This window comes from Sesamum indicum, linkage group LG12, assembly GCF_000512975.1.
Source record: "Sesamum indicum cultivar Zhongzhi No. 13 linkage group LG12, S_indicum_v1.0, whole genome shotgun sequence".
NCBI lineage: Eukaryota > Viridiplantae > Streptophyta > Magnoliopsida > Lamiales > Pedaliaceae > Sesamum > Sesamum indicum.
The window spans coordinates 3,847,726-3,867,755 of NC_026156.1; the positions used below are offsets into that span (position 1 = coordinate 3,847,726).

Here is a 20,030-nt window from a genome sequence, read left to right on the forward strand (position 1 = left end):
ATGGGATGGGGAGGTTAGGTAGACTGAGCTGGTCAAAAGAGTTTGGCTGGTCTTGTATGTGTATCCTGAGATCATTCTGGGAAGAATTTGAACTTTTACTTTGATCATAGCCCAGAAGAGATTTGCCGTCATATTCTATGACATGCATCCAATTTTCATATGCCTTCTTCACCAATGTGTCTACAAAGACCTGAAATAAGAAATGAATATAAGCTTTCCGTTCAAACACTAAAATGTGGGATGAAGTGACAGAAAGCAAAATCAAAAACTTAACCTGCGATTTACTATCTGATAACTGTTTATAATGATTTAATCCACAAAGTTGTTAGCTTTACTTCGGTATTAGAGTTTTCTTCATGCAGAAAGGATGGAAAGGGTAGACAGAAGATGATAGTAGCAATTTTTTATATTAAGAAACTTTCGTCCTGTTTGTTATCTAACTTGCAAATAATGATCATTAAATCGCAGCTCCACTGACACTACTATTGGATCACTAACCTTGTGACTTTAGGAAAGAGAATCTGGAAAAGGTAGACAGAAGATGATAGTAGCAATTTTTGGTATTAAGAAACTTTCATCCTGTTTATTATCTAACTTGCAAATAATGATCATTAAATTGCAGCTCCGCTGACACTACTATTTTATCACTAACCTTGTGACTTTCGGAAAGAGAATCAACTGAATGATATTGTCCACCAGCAATCAGACCACTCAATACATAGATGTCATTAAATACGACCCCCACATTTCTAGGCTCATCAGGATAATAGACGTAAAGTTTTCCACTCAGGACACAGGTCTTTGAGTGCTCTACAAGGACCTCCCACATCTTATTCGACATTCCACTTCCCAATATCTGAAATAATTAGTAAAAATTCATTATGAGCATGCAGGAATAAGTAGATTAAGAAAATGAATTTGACAGCAGATCAAGTTATTATCTCACATGTCGAAGTTTTTGTGGATCTCTCACTACAAGTCGCAGGAAGTCTTCGACTGTGTATATTCCAGCTTTATTAAGCCTCTTATGGAACGATCCATCTTTCCCAATCTTTTCCAGTCTCCAAACTTCATCATTAAGTGCAGGTGGATAATGTTTCTTGTATACTACAAAATCAGATAAAAGCACAGGTTTACCACCTAATGGCCGAGTACTGTAAGAGAAATTATATTGCCTTTTGCGTCTTGGACAAATATAAGCTTACATTCTCCTCTGTGATCCTTGACTGTAAAGGCATCTGTTTTTGCTTCACGGATTCGAAAGCCCTCACAACTACCTGAGGCAACTCTTAGACCAAGTCTAAATTTTCTGCTTCTAATCCAACTAGAGTTGTCAGTAAATGTCAGTTCCCCAAGGGTTCCAACACCTTCCTTCAAAGTCACTTGCAAATCCCCAGTAAGGAGTGGCCTTTTTCCCTCACGCTCTCTTACTATATGCGACTCAAATTCTTCCTGACTCCAGCCTTCATCATCCTCATTGTTAAAATCACCTTCAAGCACCACAATATCTAGTTTAACTGAGGACTCTGGACCTGATGTTACGACATGGCCTGTATTTGCATCAATTAACACAATATGAATTGCGGCACCCTGTTCTCCCTCCACTTTTCCACCAGTAAATAGAGGTAGTGACAGCTTGGACCTGAATTGAAGCTGCAAATTTCTTCCATCAGGACCCTCAATTCTTTTTGGAGAAACCCTGCATGTTTATGGTAGAGATTAACAAGGTGCGGGGGCGGCCTAAAACAAAAGGTTTGGCATCCATCAACAAGCAACAAAGCACAGTGTTCTTGCAGGCAAGGATATTTCAGATGTCAAAAGATAGACCATGAAACACAAATACTAAAATATGATCAAAAGAGACAAAATGGGGGAAATCTTGGATATACTAAGTTCATGGAAAATTGAAATATTTGTCACATAAGCAGATGTAGCAAAATCAAGGAATAATGTAACAGAAGGAATACAAACATGGTACTGCTTTGAAACATTATCAAAACAGCACCAATTATAATAAAGGATAACTCGAATTTATGAAATTAGTTAAAAATTGGTTAAGTCCTACCTTCCATTTAGTTTGGCAGGCCCCAACTTTGCCAAGGCACGCTCTACTTCTTCACTGACCTGGTAATCAGAAAGTCATTAGGGTTAGAAATCACAAACCATGACCATGCATCAGATTATCATCTGGAACATAAGATGACAAGAAATGTATAATACAATCTACAGAGCAACTGAAGATTATAAAAAAAACAGTATTTTAAATAATTTTTTGCATGATAGATTTCTCAAAAAGACTACAATCTTACAACTCTGCGGAGAATTGGTTCCAAAGATGAGCAAAGTTTCTGTAGACTGTCCACCTTTAGAGCCTCAACGATAACGCTGCACAAACCATGAACCCTACATTAGAAAATGCCTCACCAAACCTTGAAAATGTGACAAACTATCAGATCACTTCTAAAGATAAGATAACTTGAATGGTGCGTAATAGTGCACATTGACTACGCCTATATGAGACAATGTTAGACTAGTGCACTAAACAATTGACAGACATAATGGGAAGTCTTGCAACAACATCTATGAAACATTTCAAGTATTCACAAAAAACGCACACATGGACTAACCTTCCTCAATTTGGCCGCTAAGCCGTTTATGTTACAAATAAGCATCATACTCTAGCAGTACCACCATCGGATATCCAACAAAAATCGTTTCAGTTTATCAAATCTTAGCACAAGTAGTGAGCAAGATATAATACAGGGAACATACGAACAACCAATTGAATTAGGTGCTGGCAAACCACTTAAAAAGTCAACTTCGCTGATCTTTCACCTTTTCACTTAAATCCAACCAAAATTTTTCTCAACTACTTTCGGGTCATTGTATGTGTACATGAGCTCCTAATTATCCAAAAATCATCTATACACATGAATACACAAATCATAGTTTATCCCTAAGCATGTGTGAGCGCGCGTATGCTAGCGTGTAGCACAGTAAATTACCTAGCAAGAGCAGGGCGCTTCCTATCAGGCTGAGCTTCCTGGCTACTGCTCGGATCCAAACTCCGTTTTTCTCTCGCTGCCATACCGTTTGATCTTTCCACATATCCAGTGTGCATCTTTCTATCTCTTTCTCTAAATTCTACTCCTCCAGAAATATTAATTAATTCAGCGTAAAAAGAAAAATAATATTTCCTTGTTTAGATCTGATCTGATCTGATCCTGAAAAAATATCGCAACCGCTAACTGTATCTAAGTAAAATTTTGGCGAACATGGGAAGATTCCGAGTTGGACAGTGAAAAAGGAGAATAAAAAGGAGCGGAAAGAGAAAATGAAAAGCGGGAAAAATTGAACGCGCCGCGAAAGAGGTGAGAGGTTTCTACGAAGTTTCGATACGAGCATCGCCGAAAATTCGCGCTGCTTTTCAACTTTTCTATTCTGATGGCGGACGTCTGCACTATTGCCACTACTCCCACTTGCCTGTGGATGCACTACATCTCTGCTTTACCCAATTGCTAACTTTTTAAGTAATACTCGATTCAAGTAATATATATAATTAAAATCAATATATTAACATAATAAATAATTAAACATAAATAATTATAATATAAAATAAGATAAATATTTATATATTTGTTGGAATTAAAACTCATAACTTTAAATTTATTCATGAAACTTCAATCTTAATTTTAGCCATTAAACATATTTGTAATTTGTCAAAACAAATTAAAATAGAAGAAATAATCATTACAATCTAATGATAAATCATTTAATAAAATTTGAATTAATTTTTAAATGAAATTAGGTATATACGCTATTGTGAGTGTATTTTACTACACTAGAGCTGAAATTAACCCAACATAGACTCCCTTCGTAGTTCCAATTCTACATTGTAAATGTTGACTTTAGTCTCTGAAAAACTTGGGCAGAGTGTCAATAGCAATAAATCACGGGATTCGATTTTGAGTCGGACGGCAATACGAATAGATCACAGCCGTCTATTCCAACTTGAGAGGAATAGTCACTTACAGCATATCAGTTTTGTTTGATTTGATTTTGGCCCACGTGATTATTTTCATAGTTTGGCTTCCTGCCAAGTGTCATGACATCGGCTGCCCCATGTTTCACGGTGAATTGCAGAAAACCTCCTCTATAGTGTAGAGATCGGGTTTGGCATTCCATAGTTAGTCAAGACACGGTTAGTTAATGTTAGAAGTGATGGTGATAATTTAAAAAATAAATAAATAATATCCTACTCCTATATGCTAATTGTAAGTCACTGTAGATTTTTACTATATGGTATTATAAAATAAAGCATAGATTCAATATTATTTTGAAAAGTAGATGGCCTTGACTAGATCCTATTTCATTTATCTATACTAATATTAAAAAAACATCCATACTCACAAATAACGATTAATGATATCACCGTATCAAATTTTAAATATATTAATTATATCCCTAATTATACAATTTAAAAAGTTATTTATATATATTATTTATATATACAAGTGACTCAAAGTTATTTTAACACAACTACATACTGCAAATATGTCAAAGTTTCATATAAATCATTGCTTGAATTAATTTTTCAAAAAAACAATAATAGTACAAATTGAAGAAATAAAACGGTAGTTTAAAGCAGATAAGATAAGCACTCCCACCTAAAAACCAATATTTCAGGAACTTAAAATATAATTAAATAAAAAAGCGGGCCAGTTGCGAAGAAATTTCCGCATCTTCGGTCTCGACACTTTAGAGTCAACTGAATTTATCATTAAAACGCGTTCACTCCAATAAATAGCAAAACACTTCAACATAAAAACTTTTAAAACAATACTAACTGAATTACACATACTTATAAATTATATTGTTAACCATTTATTCTATTCAAATTATTATTATTTTCCAATAAAAAAATAAAATTAATTCAATCATTCACAAAAATTCAAAAGAATTATCTTTATTCTTATTAATTTAATTTTAAATTATCAACAAAAACAATAAAGCATACATAAATTTGATGATATTAAAATGGATTTATCAATAAATGTCATTTAAGTTATCATTTTTTTTTTAATTTTTCTCGCTATTCTCGTAGTTGCCACATTGTCCACTATTCTTAACTTTCATAAACTTTTGTATTTTTTTTATTCTTAACATTTTTAATTTCCTTAATTAAAATTAAATTACAATTCAAAAAAAAAAATGATTTTTTGAAATGTTTATTTAATGATGAAGTTAACCTAATCAACTTTGTTTTTCTCTCAACTACATTTCCAAACAATTTCTTGGTATCATCCTTCCGGCAAAGGGTTGATGCTAAGAAAAAAACATTATTCTTAGGAATTACCAACAGCCAGTCAACTAACAGTGCGAATTTATGTGAATCGACAGAATATGAATTGCGAAACGGGAGAATTACTCTCCGACCATTGTCAAATGGAAACCGGGGAGCTACTATCGGACCAAGTACGGGTCAACGGTCGTATAACGACGGCGACTTTTTCCGCCGGCGGTCAGTTGACGTGGCCTGGTCGAAGATTGGAAATGGGGAAACAGGTTCTCGGCTTTTCCGTTGAGGGATTCAAAATTAAGATTCGAGTTATCGTGGAGGCTTCGCCTGGATTATGCTGCTTTAGTTGCAAAACCACCCTCGTTAGAAAAACATTTACTCTCGAGTTTTTATCGGATGATTGTCTTCGTGTTTGGACTCAAAAATTTCAAGAATACCTAGAATCTCTTGGTAAAATTTTGTTTATTCAATATAGATCAGACTTTTTTATATTTCTCGTGTTTTGATAATTGTTATTGATATCTCATGCACTCTGAACGGTTGCAATGCTAATTGCACCATCATTCAACAAATCTGTTTATTATTTATATTTCAGTCCTCTTTGTGTGTGGGGTTTAGGTAGGCCGAAGAGGCTATTCATTTTTGTGAATCCATACGGGGGGAAGAAATCCGCATCCAAGATTTTTGTGAGTGATGTTAAGCCCTTACTCGATGATGCCAATGTCGAGTACACTATACAAGGTTGGCGCTCGGCACTGAACGGCCTTGCTTGTTTTGGTAGTCATGATTCCTAAATCTGCTGCTTGATACATTTGGATTTACTCTGTTATTTCCAGAAACCAAGCACCGCTTCCACGCAAAGGAGGTTGTTCAGTCGCTGGATCTGGCAAAGTACGATGGAATTGTTTGTGTCAGTGGCGATGGAATTTTAGTTGAGGTTGGTTGGTCATTTTTGGTAACATTTTGATGGACATTAACCTTATTACTTATCAAACTAGCCTTCCCATGAATGCCTGGTTTTACTGTTTCCAACTGGGCAGACAGCGCGAGTCAACTGCACATGCATTTCAGGTAGATGGGAGAAACTAAAAAGATTCAGTGTCTGTTTATGAGTTGCTTTCTTTAGCCGCCGTGTTAGTTAAAATTCTTAATCTGTGTATTCCAAAGTAGCAAGAGCTAATCTGAGATACTATACATGAATTAGTTTCATATCCCAGTTTAGTTTGGGACTCTTAATTATATCTTGAATTTGAATGCCACCTGTTACCTGATTAACAAACCTTCCTCTCATAACTTAATGCATATAAAAACCTCTTTCCATCTTTACCAAATTACTTCCATCTCATTTTTTCTCATTGGGACGAGATGAGATGTCAAGTAATCTTTCCCTTAATATTGCATACGGCTTTCTAAAATCAAAAGTAGAACTGCTGTAGGTTCCGTGAGATAAGATTTTGGTAGTGGTTGTCTGGCGACTCTGGCCTTGGGATACCAACTTAATGTTCTCCTGCAAGATTCAGATTGAGATTAAAAGTATGCAGGCAATGATACATATGTGAGTTCCTAGGACTCCAATTTGGCAGAACCTGAAAGCCTCAAGTAATATTTTAACAGTAGGAATACAATTTGCCTCATCGATGTTTGTTAATATATTACTGTTCTTAGTAGGTATTAAATGGACTGCTCGTCAGGGGGGATTGGGATATTGCAATAAGGATACCTCTTGGAGTTGTACCTGCAGGTACGGACTCTTTTGTCAATTGCTTACATCCAAAGTTGATATCTGAGGATTGTCATAATCGGAGTTTATTCATATTTAAAAAGAATATGATGTGTATCTTTTCATAAGTTAGTCCACCATCCTAATTATTTTGAGACTCTGCGTGCAATGTGCAAAGTGCAAAATGTTGAAACCCCACCTGTTTCTGAATCTAGGAACTGGAAATGGCATGGTGAAGTCACTTCTAGATTCTCGTGGCCAACCTTGTTCACCATTTAATGCTACTCTTGCTATTATTCGAGGTATTGAGTTCTTCTTTTGTTGCCAATTCTTTTTTAAATATTCTTCAAATTTAATTTGAGAAACATTTCTAGCTTGCTTTATAAATGGCAGGGCACAAACGGTCATTGGATGTTGCTACTATATCGCAAGGGGACACCAGATTTTTTAGCTTGTTAATGTTGGCATGGGGTATAGGATCAATCCTTTAAATCCAACAGTGTTGTCAACTACTCCAATTTCAGTTTGCTTGTTCTGATTGCTAAATCATGTCACGTTGAAGTAGACTGTGTTAGTGAGTTATGACAATGAATACTTATTTATGAGGTTCACTGCAGGTCTTGTGGCTGATATTGATATTGAATCTGAGATATACAGGTGGATGGGAAGCGCCCGATTAGATTTCTATGTGAGTTTACGTTAATAGGCACTAGATTAGGCATGTTAAATTCCATCGAGTTTTTCCAATGCCATTCAACTTGATCTAAACTTACTGCGTCCATGTTACTGGTCTCAGTTCTTCGGTTTTGCTAATTTGTTCCAGTTCTTTGCTTAGTTTTTTTCCCTGCTACCCTTTTGGCTTGAAGCTGTGCTATCTTTTCCTTTTTGTCCCCAAATGCTCCCTATGAAACATAGCATTGAGAAAAATTCTTATGTTATTAACCAATAGGTTCTATTATTTCAGGCTCTTCAGCGAATATTTGGTCTTAGAAACTATAATGGCAGTATATGTTTTGTGCCAGCACCTGGATATGAATCTTATGGCGAGCCATTAGATCTAGAAAAGGAAGTCATTGTCGAGGGCGAGAGTCAAATGACATCTGATGATCGACCTGTTAGCACTCGGGAGTATGGTTATCGGGGTCCTAAAGTTGATATAAAGAGTTTAAACTGGCGGAAGATTGACGGCCCTTTTGTCTCGATCTGGCTTCATAATGTACCATGGGGAGGTGAAAATACTTTGGCGGCCCCAGATGCTGAGGTTTGTTTGATTCTTGTACTTGAGTTCCACTTTTAGGTCCCTGTATCTCAGCATTATTTTTCCGCTCAAATGACTGAGTGTTCATCTTTCATAATCTGAGGTAACGAACTGAACTAGTTATGAGTGAAAAATTAATCTCTTTTACCCTATTGATCTGCAGTTTTCGGATGGTTGTTTAGACCTGGTCATGATAAAGGATTGCCCCAAGTGTTCCTTGCTTAAATTGATGACTGGACTGAACGATGGAAGCCACGTCAAATCCCCACATGTATCTTACCTCAAGGTGCATCCATCGTTTCAATCACTTTCTGAGATTTTGTACAAAATGTAGTTACAATGGAATTATGATTCTTGCGTCTGCGATGAGTACAGGTAAAGGCATTTATTTTGCAGCCGGGCACACGAACTGATGATCCAACCAAGGGCGGTATCATAGATGTAGATGGTGAGGTTCTGGCTAGAGGGAGAGGAGCATACAAATGGGAAGAGAAGTCGCTGATGAGTTATGGCAAACTACTCATCAAAGTAGATCAAGGCTTGGCTACTTTATTTGCTCCTAATTAGCATATTCTTAATCTTCTAGATGATATACATATATTCCACTCATATTTTATGAGCTCTCTTTGTGTGGAACCTCAACGAGAGAGAAAACAGAAGTTGATTTTGGCGTTGGGAGAGTCGTGTCTTCTCTGCTGAACATTGCGCGCGACTTGTTCCAATAATATATTCTTTTCCGGATTGCGGCTGCATTTATCTTGTGATTGATCGTGATTCAATTTTAACCTTTTGGGGTCAAATTTATTATCCCTTGATTTAACAATGCTCACACATGGAAAGATGACGTTCATGATCGTGGTCGTGTATAAGAATCAGCTAGTTGGGATTCTTCCCGTGAAAAGGTTTCAGAAACTAAGACAGTGTTGACATAAAAATTAAATTTACAGTTGGTCGAAATCTAAAAGAGGTAATGTTACATTAAATAGAAAAAGTATAAAATAGGGAAGTATAAGGTTATTTATTTTAAGTTAAATGGGCCACCCAAATGGGATGGAAACCAAACATCTGGACCCAACCCAACTAAATTCAATTGAAATTTGAAATGGGTCCAACTTCAAAAGATTTATTTTTTTCTTAATAAACAAAATTAGTATTTAAAATTTGAAATTTTAATTATTTTTTAATGATTTGCATTTAATTGTTTTTTTTCATTCTAATTTTTGTATGGTTATGTTAAGTAAATATTGGATTGTTAAAATTCTTAATATACTGGTGTTTTGATTATTTATTTTTCATGTGACCAAATATCATAAATTTATTTCTGTTAAATAAATTAATATTTTTTTTCTTATATTTCAAAAATGAATTTTTTTTATTAATTTTCAAAACGAGTTAATTCAACGACCTTTTTTTTCTTTTTTTGGAAGTACCAAATAACAAAAAGAGAACTTAGTTTCATTAGCATGCAAACGGATGACAGCAAGTGAGCCGGCAACAATTCATCAAAAGATTCCGAAAACGACGACGTCAAGTACCATAAAATTTCAGCAACTCCAACGTCTATTTTCAAACCCGTTCACACACACACAATACTAACATAGATTATATATAACACTTCACTTTCTCTTATTATTATAGTTGAGTCAAGAAGAATACATAGACGCATAGATAGATATATGCATATTACTATATATATTACTCACTTTCTCTTGCTCACTTCTGCGTCACTCTCTCTCTCTCTAAAACCCCTTCCCACCATGGCCCCCTCCTTACTGTGATGATTTTCAAATGACTTTCATGTCATCTTTTGTCATATCTTCGCTCTTTCTCTCTCTAGCTTCATCTAGGGTTTCAGGTTTTAATTGTTGATACCACGCCTGACCATGGAAATTTACTGCTGAATTTATTTTCGAACTAACCGAACAAGTATTTATTTTTGTCCGTATCGTAGATACAGGCGTTTGTATCTTGTTAGGGTTTTGTGTATGTGATGTCGTCCTCAACAACGAAGGTGTGCTTCAATTCCAACTGCAAGGAGGCGTCGGATAAGTGGAGGAGAGGCTGGCGTCGCCGCACTGGCGAGTACGCTCACCTCTGTGATCGCTGCGCGTAAGAGAGTTTCCACTCTTTTTTTTTTTTTTTTTCCTTTTTCTATTTTTGTTCTCTTTTCCTGGTTTGTTTGACTTGTAATTTCTTAGCGGTATTATAAAGTTGGATCCTTGGAGTTTCTTCGTTTCTGAGTGGAAGAGGAGGAAATTTGGTGCTCAGCGAGTATGATTTCCATTGTCTGGAGGTGTGAAGTGGAGGTTGGAGTGTGTTAGGAATCTCTTGAATGGATCGTGTTTTAGAGTCTGCTATTTTTTGCCTGGTTGAGTAATTGCAATGCAACTTCATTGCCAACCAGGGAGTCTAAAATTTGCTTTTCTTTTTTTTTTTTTTTAAATATAAGTTGATAATGTTTGTTATACTCTTACAGAGTAATGGGGGTGGATTGTGAGGTGTAAGCTATAAAAGGAAAGTTAATAATAACAAAGCAGGGCATTTCTGTTCATTGACTTGTCTTCCTTGCTTACATGGTTATAGCATGATTTAGAGATGAAAATTGGGTTTTGAAATCTGCTGTAAGTATGTTATTGGTTTGTGCCTGAGCTTTGATATTATTAGTACTCGAATTATTAGTTTAAACTTCAAATACATATGGCTCCGGCGAACTTGGTGCAAAATTGACGACATGAAGTGGCCGTTGAAATTGTTAAGAAATTACTGAGTTTTTACAATTCTGTTGGATGAATAGTTTTGGGGTGGTGAAGGATTCATGTTATTTTTTCTGAAATGAGAATATGTATCAGGTTTTTAACTTAAGTTAGGTCTTGCCTTGTGCTTCAATTTATATGGAAGATCTTCAGATTGTTTGAACTTTGCGTGATCTTAACGCACTTTCTTTCAATGTGAATCTAGTTCTGCTTACGAGGATGGAAACTTTTGTGAGACATTCCACTTGAATTCTTCTGGGTGGAGATGCTGTGAATCTTGTGGAAAGGTAATGTGGCATCCACTTGTTTGCAGTATGGATAACGTGTAAATATTGAACCATGTATTCTCTTGCAGCAAATACATTGCGGATGTATAGTCTCCTTCCATATGTTCGTACTGTTGGATGCAGGAGGAATAGAATGCCTATCATGTGCCAAAAAAAGTTACATTTTGGTAAGATAACATTGTTCTCTATTTACTTTTGTCTCATGTTGAAAACCCTTGGTTGCTCCACGTCTTCCCTTCTGCTTTTTACACCTTGTGTTTCAAAATATATTGAATTGGATATATAGCTCTTCAAACATTGCTGCATATTAAACTCAATTTATTATACCATTGATATTGTAAACCATTGCTGGAGTTGCATTCTTGGTACACTGAAATATTCTCTTAATAAACTAGATTTTGATTGTTTCTTTTCCTTTTAATTTAATTTTCACCGTTCAGGGACAGGATGCGGTTTGGGTGGGTGGGTTGGTATATTATATATCCTCAATAAAATTAGACGAGTTTCGGTGTAGGACATTGTGACCTGAAATGCAACAGGTTTTTTCAATGTAGCTTGTAGAACAAAGTCCACCCGGATGAATTTTATATGTTATTGGTGAATGTTAGAAGAATATGGTCATATAATTTAGAATACCTAGGACGACAGGAAATTTAGTTTCAAATGCCTTCCTGGGCAGTTGAAGTTCTTTATGTTGCAGCAGCAGAGGGTACTTGGAGTTTTCAGCAAACTTAATTGCATGCTTCGATATCGTTATGATATAAATGTTGGAATGATCAGTTGCTGATTATTTACCTTAACAATGTTTCAGACCCCAAATCCGGCCTGGCCGCCACCTTCGCATTTCCTTCCCTCACAGCCTGAAAGAATGAAGGACCTCTCTGTGAAAACTTGGAGTGCAATAGCTGGGTCAGGTCCGGTACCATGGCGTCAGGCTCCCAGTCTGTTCAGTCGTCCTGATACCCAATCTAATGTGCAGTCAAGGATGCCCTTTGAAATTGATGTATCAGGTGGGATTGACAGGCATCACATTTGTGAGCGATTATCTAACGCTTCACCTGAGATGAAACAAGAGCGTTCATATGAAAGATTTGTTAATGGAAAGCTGAGACTTGGCCCATCTGAAACACTTCAGAATGGAAATGCTGGTAATTTTATTTACTTGTTAAGAAAAGAATTTAGGTTTAGCTGCCCCTTTTCTTTTCCCCTCGGATTGTCCCCGAGCTCAGTTTTGTTTACTCTTTTGTTGCAGGACTTGATATGAAGGAGCAACCTTATCCCTTTGTGAATGATTTCAAGCCAGTATTCCTTAAAAATGATTCTTCTACGTCAAATTTGAGTGCCAGAGCTTCTTCATCCAAAATAACGGATGATGCCCAGCTTTCTGCCATTATTTCACAACCATCAGCTGTTTCAAGTCCTGTCGGCAGACAGGTCAGTCACATTGTAGTGGACTCATCTGGCGAGTCTCAAATACGTAATGGAAAGGCTCGAGGAGATGGGCGAGGCCGAAACCAGTTGCTTCCCCGTTATCGCCCTCAAATAACTAATGAGGAGCTTCAACAAATTTCCAGCGAGTATCCTATTGTTGTAGCAGTTTTCATGATTATAGTTTTTCTCTCAATGATCGTAAGAAGATTTCATCTAACTCCTGTTTTTTCACTTTATGCTCCTGATTTGTCGAGTGACATCTAGTAAGACCTGCATGAATGACCCTTTTGAACTTTCAACATCAGTGGAGCTGGGCATGCCCTGACACTAAGTGCTGTGCATGTGCAGTTTTTTGATACTTAGATTTCACCTTAGCTTCTTCTTAGCTCAAAGTCAGTTATTACTCCGTTGTTTGAGAAAATGTTAAGTGCTAGTGATGCCGGACGGATCGGGCGCTTAGTCCTGCCAAAAAAGTGTGCAGAGGTGAGTACTTATGTATTATGTGCTTTCACCCTCTTTTAAACTGTTCAAACTTTAGATGTCCAGATGTGGTTCAGGCTGAAATGTGACCTTTTCTATGCATCTTCCAGCACTAGATTTACTCTTTTTCAAACTTGGGTATACATGGGCACCTTTAGTTTCTGAAATTGAGGTCTGCTATGTCCCCCATCTTAATCAAATCCCTGGAATAATCTGAACAAACCTTCTACCAATGCAGATATAAAATGTCAAAGGGGCTTGCAATTATAAATTTGATGATTGGTGCTGATAATGTAACCTTTTTGCGATTTTCTGCAATTTGTTATATCTAGAGTTTGTTTTTTGACTAAACGTGTATTCTTCCATTAATTTAAATTGCAAAGACTCACATGAAATTGGATAATCTGTTTTTTGTACTGCATATGTGATGTGTAATGGCCTTTGAATTTATATGCTGGTCCTCTACATTTGGTTTTAGGAAGTCCTTTGTTATTTACATATTTAGAGGAAACTTGACCCTTAAGATACTTTGCAGGTCTTATTTGGTGTAAACCATGCTTGTATAGATTCCTAATACCACAATTTACTTACTTTGTTATTGACAGGCTTATTTTCCACCAATCTCTCAGCCCGAAGGCTTACCTTTAAAAGTACAGGATGTGAAAGGCAAGGAATGGGTATTTCAGTTTCGATTTTGGCCGAATAACAACAGCAGAATGTATGTCCTGGAAGGAATTACTCCTTGTATACAATCAATGCAACTGCAAGCTGGTGATGTAGGTAATAATATTTCTTTTCCTGCTATCACCTGGTTTGCTTGGTTCAAAGCTGATTTGCTTGTTTGCCATCAAATGCAGTCATAGTTTGCTGTTTAATTATTTTATTTGCACATCCATGTGATGCATTTGTAATACTCTTTTTGACTCAAGTTTATTGCTCTATTCATCGTCTTAAATTTACAAAATGATTTGAGGATATCTTCTGTCAGTGACATTTAGTAGGCTGGAGCCAGAAGGAAAGTTGGTCATGGGCGGCAGAAAGGCTTCAGCTATTCCATCATCGGATCAGGTTTGTCCTACTAAAACATTACATACAAACAACACATCTCGGTTACTTGTCGTTGGTGGTCAATTAGACAGAATAAGTTCTCAGTCATCACATGACCGGGGAGGGTCCTGATTTCCTGTGTTGATGAAGAGACCAAGTAAGCAGCGTGGCTGCTGAAAGTCGATTGTGTGCTTTATAACCCCATTCATACACATTGTTTAACTTTCTCCCCTCTTTGTTATGTGACATGTCTAATCATTGCCCTGATTGATATGATCCCTCCATCAAGTCCATATATCAATTCAGCTCAATATTTTTCAACAAAATGAGAATGACTCCTTTTTGAGGACACCGGAATATTCAACAATTTGAATAGTGAAAATTGAACCAGAAGTACCCAAAGTCAAATTGGAGAACTATTTGCTAAAAATGTGGGAGAAACACCCTTTTATGCTACTTTGTGGCAGAAAACCACTCCTTCACCTTCATCCACCTTTTTTCTTATTCATAGTAGAGTACACACATATAGCCATTGACGAGCCTATTGAACAATAAATATATAAGATATCATGATTTTTCAAGTTTGAGGTACTAAATCCAAAATTTATAGATTTGTATGTCATTTATGCTTTTCTTGAGGTAGAGGCCGCTTATACTCTTTAAAGTTTTAGATTTCTATTTGTATATCTTCGGATTGAATCTAATTTTTGTTTATTATTATTCAAGGCTGATTTATAGTCAAGTTACGTCCTCCATCTATTTTGAGGTCAATTCTAGTCATTGCACTGTGGCAATTTTAATTAGAATATTCCAAAAGAAAGACAACATTGGATGTTATCATAATTAAACCCTTTTTCAGAATACATTCTCTTTTCTTGTGTGCCTGAACAGTATAGGCCTATCAATTGTATTCATGCTTTCGTCTCTATGACAACATCTCGTAATCTTTTGATGTTTATTTATTGCCAGATGTGTATGCATGTATTCTGAATTAGTACAGTTATTTCAGCTTTTTTTTATTTGTTGTCTGTGTCAACCTTAGAGACACAGTTTGTATATACTCCTATAGGTTCCTATCATTAGAAACTGAGTCTAATTTTCAATTCTGAAATATTCTTTGCAATATTATTTTTTTGTTCACAGGGAGATGAAGTTACTCTAATAGGAACTGATGCTTCCAATCCAGGGGATGGTAGTGCTAGACATAAATCTGGAGATGTTATCTCTGTAAACAGTCAGAGAAAAGGTAAATCATCCAATAGCCTACAGCCAATCAGTCAGGATGCCAGAGTAGATCAAGAAAGTACCTGTTCTGAAATTGATAAATCTGGATCGCTTGCAGAGAAAATACTTGAAGATAAACCTGTGATTCATAGTAAGAGGAAAAGTAGCAACTTCGGTGTGAAAAATAAGCGCCTTAGGATTGACAATGAGGATGTGATAGAGCTGAAGCTCACTTGGAAGGAAGCTCAAGGATTGATGCGCCCACCTGCAAAAATTGTTCCCTCATTCTTTGTCGTAGAAGGATGTGAATTTGAAGAATTTGAGGTACATGTATTTATATCTAAAATTACATTGTTGCTTGGTTTTATCTACCGAGTGTTTTTGTATCGTATTGTTTGCTTATAAATGTGTGTGTGTGTGTGTGTGTCTCGCCCCAGAAACTCTGATGAGCTATATTGTCAGAATTTGAGGTACATGTATTTATATCTAAAATTACATTGTTGCTTGGTTTTATCTACCGAGTGTTTTTGTATCGTATTGTTTGCTTATAAATGTGTGTGTGTGTGTGTGTCTCGCCCCAGAAACTCTGATGAGCTATATTGTCTGTGAGATAACAACCAAGACTGGGTACACAGAAAACTTGTGTTACTTTGGGCTGTGTAAATGATTTACCATAAAGTAAGCTTTGGGGCCACATTACTGTCTGTATTTCTCAATCTGCTTGATTTGTGATGAGTGTTTTAAAGAGACTCCAATGATAGTTTCAGTTTGAAAAATGTAACTGGATGTGTGCCCTGATGGTGTTGGTGGGGTTACTGGAGTGTGGAAGGTAGCATGAAAAGGATGGGTTGACAACCAGAGGTGACTGTGATTTCCCACTTTTACCTGATCTGGAAAATTGGATCTTATAAGCTTGGTGGCCTCTGAAATCTAAATCCATGGTTGCCTGGAAGCTAAAAGTAAGCCCATGGACATTGGGTTCTGGGCTTGCTTTGCTATTCACATCCTGGGTCATGTTGTTGGCCTGAGGTGGGACGTGTGCTTTTGACTGTTCTGTCCTCAATTCCGACTTCCACATAGTGCATTCTGTTATTCTTTAACTTGTTCAGTGAAAGTAGACTCCAATTCTGAACTTATGATTGGAATTTATGACTTCTGTTCTGTAGTTTCTTGAAAGGCTTAAGTTTCTGTATAGTAAACTGTAGAATATAGTTTGAATAACGTCTAGTCTCTTGGTGTCTATGGTTTTGGGTTTCTGATGCATATTTATTATCCCCATGTTGAGCTTCAGGACTGATGATAAAGCATGAGAAATTTCATTTCCTCTAGCTTCCTGATCTGGTTCTCTCTTTCAGGAAGCTGCACCAGTTATTGGAAGGCCTACTATTTTGGGGATAGATCATTTTGGGTAAGTCGCGTTGCCTTTGTGAGTAGCTGCAGCATTCCTTTTTACCTCTCTCCTATCCAGGCTATCCTTCACTTTCTCTCTCGCTCTCATATTATTATTGTTGTTGTTATTATTTCTTTTTATGAACTCTCCCTATCTTGCACAAAGAAATACTGACATTCTATTATTCTTTTATAAGTGAAAAGATACAGTGGGTCCAATGTGAGGACTGTTTTAAGTGGCGTAAAGTGCCTGCAGATGCTCTTCTTCCTTCAAGGTGGATCTGTTCAGAGAATGTATGGGACCTTGACAGGTATTGCAGGAGTTGTCTATTCTTAATATTGACTTTCTTTCTGTTGGTATCTCACTTCTCGACGGAGTCTTGTCTATGATTTCAACTTTTTGAGTAGTTCATGAGGTTTCTTAATTTCTTCTCTTACTTTCTGCATCAGATCTTTGTGTTCAGCTGATGAGGAATTAACAAAAGAACAGCTTGAACATTTGCTACCTGCCATGAATAAAGGTCTACCTTCCTTTTCTTCTCCTGCAGCATTACTGATTTTGCCGTCCAATGGGTACTAATTTTTCTCCAAATGTTGTGCAGACGCTTCTAGAAAAGAGGACATCACTGACCAGGATGCAGATCTGTTTGTTGCTCTGGAAGGACTTGATGCACTTGCTAATTTAGCTATCCAAGGGGAGGGAGAGGGCCTTCCAATTTCATCTGAGAGCAGGACAAAACACCCACGTCATAAACCTGGCTGCACATGTATTGTCTGCCTTCAACCTCCCAGTGGGAAGGGCTCTAAGCACAGTCAATCCTGTGACTGCGTTGTTTGTAGTTCATTGAAGCGTCGTTTTAGAACTCTGATGGAGAGGCGTGAGAAGAAACAATTGGAAAAAGAAGGTGACTCCTCATCTCAGAGCTTGCAATGGCAACAATCACCTGAAAAACTGCAGTCTGTTGATACACATGCTGGCACTGACGCTGGAATTAGTGGCCTAAATCAGGAAGAGATGGGAAAATGGGGCTATCTTGATGAAGCTAATGGTAGAAAATCTTCAACATCACCTTTGAAAGGTCAAATAGACCTTAATATCCAGCCGGATCGGGAGGAAGAGTTGTCACCCAGCTCAGATTCTGGAGCCATGAAGCACGTGCTCCCAGGTTCTGCAGACAGGTTTTTCCGGCAGCAGAGATCTTTGGGCTCTGATGTTATTGCAGATTTAGTTGGGAAGCAGATGCAGCAGGATGGAATTGGAGGTGCGAATTTCATTAGTTGCATGGCCCTAGACAGCAGTCATCAGAAAACTGTTTAGATCAGATCCACATCACTTGGGTTTGGTGAGGTACTCTTATGCCGAGTATCACTGATTTTAGGAAGTATTTTGGCAGAGTCGAAATTTTGTTACTCTCATCTGCTTTGCCTTGGTAAAAAAGCTGTACATAGAGAAAAAGGTAGGAATTGAAGGTTGCAAAACCATTAGTTTAGCAGATAGATGTGCACAGTTAGCGGTTATCCTATTTTTTCTTTCCAGAAGCAAGGGTTCGTTGCAGAATGTCTAGGATTAAGGACTCAAGATAACCCAACTGGTTGTAAATTATCTGGTCTAAGTATTTTGATTTCGTTCATTAGTGGAATGCAGCTACATGATTCTTTGCGCAGGGCTGCCTCTTTGCTGAAACCCTGACTCATTTCGGCCTGTATGGTTTTGAGTGGATGGCTAAGAATGTACGATGGAATGGTTCTCAAATTTCTTATGTCGCAAGTTCAATTTGATAGGCCGATTATGAAGACTTAAGGCCTCATAATTTTGACCTAATTAAAATTGTTAAGAATGGTCTCCATTTCCAAATTAATGAACTCTATGTGATTATAACTCTTCTCGTGTTATTTTGCGGGTTCGATCTATATATTTAACTTTTAACATACAGTTGGTAATTTTTGTATGTTAATTTAATATACTTATTGAAAAGGAATAAGATTTAATTATATGGAGTAATATAACTAAAAAAGAAGAGGAACAATAGAAGAGAGAAAGAGTAGTAATACACAAACTTTATTGAAGAAGATACATAAAACATTGAGAGTGAGGAGATGGTAAGCTTTTGTCCAGATTAGATTTAAATTGTTAATCCAGTCCTAAGTTGATTTAATCAAGTCCATCAGTTGTAGAAAATGGAGGCCAGGTTTCCAACGTGGACAAAAGCTTGGTTGTGATGAGGTTTCCGCAGTGACTGCACAGCCAAATGCGATCCTCCAGGCAAAGCAAAACTCGAAAAAATATCAAAAGACCCTCTCTCTGGTTATTTCCATTTCTTCGTCTTCTCTTCTCTCTTCATCTCAACATCCAGGGCGAAGGGGATGATGAATCCCCGGTAATCCTCGTCCTTTGAGGGAAGAAATCAAACAAGGCGAGAAACCCAGCAGGTTTTCCTTGCCCCAAATTCAAGGCCATAGATTTATTCTGTGCCTGGAAAAATGGACATGTTTGATGGCTCCTTTAAGATTTACGTCGACGCCCACAACAACCACCACCCAAAAATGGATGACATTGAGCGGGGGGGGCATGGGAATGACCCATACGGCATTGACATGTTCTCCAAGGAGGTTGACAATGTGAGGGACGATATGAAGAACATGGAGAAGCTCTACAGCAGATTGGGGGAATGCAATGAAGAGATTAAGATGGCGGAGAATGCCAAAACCATGAAAGAGCTTCGAGCTCAATTGAATATGGACCTGGATCACCTCCTTAAGCTGGCTAAGCAAATCAATAAGAAGTTTGACGGCCTCGTTCTTGCCAATGCCGCCCAGCGGAAGCTCACCGGAAATGGGCCTGATCCCTCCGATGATCATCGGGCCTCCATGATCTCCAGCCTGGGGGAAGATCTCAAGCATATGATGCGCAGTTTCCAGGGGCTCAGGACCCAATTGGAATCCGACCACAGGCAAATCATTGAAACCAGGTACGCCGAGGATGTCCAATTTTAACGAAAATTCAGATTAGTTCTTCAGATGCCAATATTACATGAGTAATTATCATGCTTGATTTACAGGTTTTTCGCAATCACGCGAGAGAAAGCAACAGCAGAATCCATCGACAATCTGATTGCCAATGACGCGGCAGAGAGTGCTCTCC

General features: G+C 37.3%; 4 protein-coding genes across 5 annotated transcripts in view; 3 read left to right on the plus strand and 1 right to left on the minus strand.

Moving 5' to 3' along the window:
* The window catches only part of LOC105175464 (calmodulin-binding protein 60 C), a gene marked incomplete in the record, with an annotated part of 5,268 nt that extends 1,781 nt beyond the window's left edge, over window positions 1-3,487 (minus strand). The window contains 7 exon segments of the mRNA XM_011097908.2: window positions 1-190; window positions 653-856; window positions 947-1,107; window positions 1,206-1,699; window positions 2,066-2,124; window positions 2,310-2,385; window positions 3,006-3,487. Coding sequence (XP_011096210.1) covers window positions 1-190; window positions 653-856; window positions 947-1,107; window positions 1,206-1,699; window positions 2,066-2,124; window positions 2,310-2,385; window positions 3,006-3,121 — 1,300 coding nt within the window.
* Window positions 5,252-9,029, plus strand: LOC105175465 (sphingosine kinase 1). 2 transcript variants are annotated; one of them, XM_011097909.2, is made up of 10 exons: window positions 5,252-5,749; window positions 5,918-6,040; window positions 6,136-6,236; window positions 6,968-7,040; window positions 7,235-7,321; window positions 7,413-7,490; window positions 7,637-7,707; window positions 7,984-8,280; window positions 8,441-8,563; window positions 8,653-9,029. In XM_011097909.2, the coding sequence occupies exons 1-10, from the start codon at window positions 5,404-5,406 to the stop codon at window positions 8,842-8,844; spliced, it is 1,491 nt and encodes a 496-aa protein (XP_011096211.1). In that variant the 5' UTR covers window positions 5,252-5,403; the 3' UTR covers window positions 8,845-9,029. The 2 variants fall into 2 exon arrangements, with proteins under 2 accessions (XP_011096211.1, XP_011096212.1); XM_011097910.2 differs by lacking the exon at window positions 5,252-5,749 and having other exon boundaries at window positions 5,993-6,040; window positions 6,136-6,370.
* LOC105175467 (B3 domain-containing protein Os07g0563300) lies at window positions 9,908-18,552 on the plus strand. The gene is made up of 14 exons (XM_011097913.2): window positions 9,908-10,386; window positions 11,236-11,317; window positions 11,386-11,484; window positions 12,129-12,465; window positions 12,570-12,894; window positions 13,135-13,231; window positions 13,834-14,008; window positions 14,217-14,296; window positions 15,419-15,521; window positions 15,618-15,823; window positions 16,855-16,907; window positions 17,086-17,199; window positions 17,339-17,409; window positions 17,491-18,552. The coding sequence occupies exons 1-14, from the start codon at window positions 10,268-10,270 to the stop codon at window positions 18,204-18,206; spliced, it is 2,577 nt and encodes an 858-aa protein (XP_011096215.1). The 5' UTR covers window positions 9,908-10,267; the 3' UTR covers window positions 18,207-18,552.
* Window positions 18,959-20,030, plus strand: LOC105175468 (syntaxin-124; the record flags this gene model as incomplete). Its single annotated transcript, XM_011097914.2, is given in 2 exon segments — window positions 18,959-19,857; window positions 19,948-20,030. Coding segments are annotated over 2 exon segments (571 nt in total), but the record flags the coding sequence as incomplete, so codon positions are not given.

What these genes read in the sequence shown, in the direction of transcription:
- LOC105175465 (XM_011097909.2), top strand. Translation starts at nt 5,404, where the DNA reads ATGAATTGCGAAACGGGAGAATTACTCTCCGACCATTGTCAAATGGAA. An exon ending in TGTCGAGTACACTATACAAG is followed by an intron (nt 6,041 to 6,135) that starts GTTGGCGCTCGG and finishes TGTTATTTCCAG; the next exon opens with AAACCAAGCACCGCTTCCAC. An exon ending in TACTCTTGCTATTATTCGAG is followed by an intron (nt 7,322 to 7,412) that starts GTATTGAGTTCT and finishes TATAAATGGCAG; the next exon opens with GGCACAAACGGTCATTGGAT.
- LOC105175467 (XM_011097913.2), top strand. Translation starts at nt 10,268, where the DNA reads ATGTCGTCCTCAACAACGAAGGTGTGCTTCAATTCCAACTGCAAGGAG. An exon ending in CCAAAAAAAGTTACATTTTG is followed by an intron (nt 11,485 to 12,128) that starts GTAAGATAACAT and finishes ACAATGTTTCAG; the next exon opens with ACCCCAAATCCGGCCTGGCC. An exon ending in TTGGGGATAGATCATTTTGG is followed by an intron (nt 16,908 to 17,085) that starts GTAAGTCGCGTT and finishes TTCTTTTATAAG; the next exon opens with TGAAAAGATACAGTGGGTCC.